Source organism: Mizuhopecten yessoensis, unplaced genomic scaffold (assembly GCF_002113885.1).
Source record: "Mizuhopecten yessoensis strain PY_sf001 unplaced genomic scaffold, ASM211388v2 scaffold489, whole genome shotgun sequence".
NCBI lineage: Eukaryota > Metazoa > Mollusca > Bivalvia > Pectinida > Pectinidae > Mizuhopecten > Mizuhopecten yessoensis.
Genome location: NW_018403572.1, coordinates 101,504 through 105,213, shown reverse-complemented (window position 1 = coordinate 105,213; position 3,710 = coordinate 101,504). Strand labels below are relative to the sequence as shown.

At 38.4% G+C, this 3,710-nt stretch overlaps 1 protein-coding gene across 1 annotated transcript in view; it reads left to right on the top strand.

Moving 5' to 3' along the window:
- Window positions 1–3,710, top strand: part of LOC110449923 (polycystic kidney disease protein 1-like 2) — a 141,469-nt gene that overhangs the window by 54,620 nt on the left and 83,139 nt on the right. The window contains exon 10 of the mRNA XM_021497099.1: window positions 272–475. Coding sequence (XP_021352774.1) covers window positions 272–475 — 204 coding nt within the window. The remainder of the gene's footprint in view (window positions 1–271; window positions 476–3,710) is intronic.

Below are 3,710 nucleotides of genomic sequence, written 5' to 3'. Positions count from 1 at the left end.
CCCCCCCCCCCCCCTCCCCTGTAATGTCAGCAGATTAATCAGACAGATCACTTAGAAAATACAACTACAGATTAAGAAACAACCCTACATAAAATGCAGTCATTACTAGCTATACCGACAGTATGTCATGGACAAAGTAAATCAGACTTTAGGAAAGCAAAGCAAATTTTCAAAAACATAATGGATTAGGTGTTTTATATTAACAAACAAGCACAATGAATCTGTTAATGCATGTTTGCATTTTTGTGAATTATCTCAATTTTCTTTACAGATTCGATAGCCGTTGCAAACAACCTTTTCTTTTTCGGATCTGCCTCACTCTTAAACATTGTCACTAATGATATGCCAGTAGTTGGTTCATGTGACTGTAGTCCAACCCGTGGGTTCTCCAGTCTGACCAGGTTTTCCATTAGCTGTACTGGTTTTCACGACAATGATTTACCTTTGAATTTTAGGATAATCATAAACGATACAGGTAAGTTGATAATTGAATTTCCAAAGGACCAAGGTGAGCTTGCAATGGCATCTGTCTGTCAATAGATTCTTCAAACCATTCACCCTCTGAACCATTGAATAGTTATTTCACCAAATTTGACTGGGAGCTGAGCTCCTTAGTAGAGATTCAAATGTGCAAATGGTTGACAACCTTGGAGGCTGAGGGGTCGAAAAGGGGTAATTTGGCCATTATTTACTTTTCAACTTTTCCCCGGCAACAATGGGACATGGCTATTAATCATGTTGGCTGGAAAGAATCATAGGTTGTGGGAATCCCAAGTTATAGAAATGGATTGACCTCTTGGATTTTGTCCCTTTCATCATAAGTTTGAAATGATTATCAAGATCAGCATCCCCACCCCATAATCATATAATAAATACAATTTCTTGGCATAAATTGACCCCAGAGTCTGGCCTTCCTCTAGAGACCTTAGTATTTGGCTCATGTTTTTGGAACTCTTGAGATCCCCACCACATAACTATACAATTGCATGAAAAGATGATAAGGTATGCTACAAGAATTAGCCTTGTTTTCTGCCCTTAACCTTATGGGAAATGGATTCACAGAGGTAATCCTGATGCACAGTATTATATTTCTATCAGTATGATGCATGTATTAAATTCTATTTGAGGTATTACACCATATTTTAAATCTGTCAGTGGTATACCATATTATATTTCTGTCAGAGTGGTACACCATACTTTATTTCTGTCAGAGTGATACACCATATTTTATTAGCTCACCTGCCCGAAGGGCAAGTGAGCTTATGCCATGGTGCGGCATCCGGCGTCAACTTTTTACCTAAACAACTTCTTTTCAGTAACTAAAAGGCTGAGGATGATATTTGGCTAGTAGCATCCTGGAATCAAGGGCTACCAAGTTTGTTCAAATGAATGACCTTCATTCATTTTCAAGGTCACAGGGGCAGAGCTGCCAACTCTTACGATTTAGGCGTAATTTTTACGATTTTGAGGTCTGAATTACGCTAGTACGATTTTCCAAGTAAAATTACGATTTTTTTAAAAAATCCGGAATTTTTCCGTTTTTTTGTTAGTTTCACCGTAATCCGGTCCCGATGTCCGTTTTCAGTATTATAATCGCAAATCAGATACACACGTGCGTTTGCATCGATTTTCGAGATAGGCTGGATTTAATTCAATGTGAAAAGGACGTTTGTAGAAAGTAAAATGGCGGAAAAACGTGTCAAACTGGACTGGCAAGAAGACGTTTCTCCTAGGAAAAAAAGGAAATTGTCCATTCAGACGTTTAGAAAACGCACTAGAAAAACAATAAAAGGTAACGAATACATGTTTGTAAAAGAGCGATCGCAGATTACTATTTCTTAATCTCTAAGGTTGGCAGCTCTGCAGGGGTCAAATATGTTAAAATCTTTGAACGACCTCTTCTGAAAAACCAAGAGGCCTAGGGTGATGATATTTGGCCAGTAACATGCTGGGATGAAGGGCTACCAAGTTTGTTCAAACAAATGACCTTCTCCCATTTCCAAGGTCACAGGGGTCAAATATGTTTAAAACCTTTAAAACAACTTCTCAATAACCAAACAGCCTTGGATGATAATATTTGGCCAGTAGCATCCTGGAATCAAGGGCTACCAAATTTGTTCAAATGAATAACCTTCATCCATTTTCAAGGTCACAGGGGTCAAATATGTTAAAATCTTTGAACGACTTCTTCTGAAGAACCAAGAGGCCTAGGGTGATGATATTTAGACAGTGATATGCTTGGATGAAGGGCTACCAAGTTTGTTCAAACAAATGACCTTCTCCCATTTCCAAGGTCACAGGGGTCAAATATGTTTAAAACCTTTAAAACAACTTCTTCTGAATACCCAAGAGGGAAAGGATAATGTTGTTTGGCCAGTAACATGCTGGGATGAAGGGCTACCAAGTTTGTTCAAACGAATGACCTTCATCTATTTTCAAGGTCACAGGGTTCAAACATGTTAAAAACCTGTAGACAACTTCTTCTCAATAACCAAAAGGCCTAGGATGATGATATTTGGCCAGTACCATGCTGGAATCAAGGGCTACCAAGTTTGTTCAAATGTAGGACCTTCATCTATTTTCAAGGTCACAGGGTTCAAATATGTTAAAAACCTTTAGACAACTTCTACTCAATAACCAAAAGGCCTTGGATAATGATATTTGGCCAGTAACACGCTGGGATGAAGTGCTACCAAGTATGATCAAATAAATTACCTTCATCTATTTTCAAGGTCACAGGGGTCAAATATGTTTAAAACCTTTAAACAACTTCTGAATACCCAACAGGCCTAGAATAATGATATTTGGCCAGTATCATGCTCAGATAAAGGGCTACCAAGTTTGTTCAAACAAATGACCTTCACCTATTTTCAAGGTCACAAGGGTCAAACATATTAAAAATCTTTAAACAATTTCTTTTCAATAATTAAAAGGCATAGGATGGTGATATTTTGTCAGTAGCATGTTGGGATGAAGGGCTACCAAGTTTGTTCAAACAAATGACCTTCACTTATATTCAAGATCACAGGGGTCAAATATGTTTAAAACCTTTGAACAACTTCTTCTGAATTACCAAGAGGCCTAGGTTTGTGATATTTTGCCAGTGAGATGCTGGGATGAAGGGCTACCAAGTTTGTTCAAATGAATGACCTTCGTTTATATTCATAGGGATCAAATATGTTTAAATGTTTAAATGACTTGCTCTGAATATTCAAAAGGTCCAGGGTAATGATATTTAGCCAGAAGTATGCTGGGACGGAAGGCTATAAACTCTGTTCAACTTAATGGCCTTTTTCGACTTTCAAGGTCACAGGCGTCATATGTTTAAGTCATTTAATCGATTCAAATGAATCGAACACATATATTTTGCCTGTAGCTGTATACGAGTCCACTTTTAAGATTACAAGTGTGAGATTAATACCAGGTGAGCGTTACAGGCCCATTGAGCCTATTGTATTTTATTAGGTCACCTGAGACAAAGTCTCAAGTGACCTATTGCGATCGCCTTTTGTCCGTCGTCGTCCGTCGTGCGTCCGTAAACAATTTACATTTTCGACTTCTTCTCCAAAACCACTGAACCAATTTCAATGAAATTTTGCAGGAACCTTCCATGGACAAAGGTCAACAAAAATGGTTGCCGGTTTAGTCCTAAGCCCCCAGGGGCCTGAGGGGCGGGGCCAAAAAGGGTCAAATTGACTAAAATTTCAAAA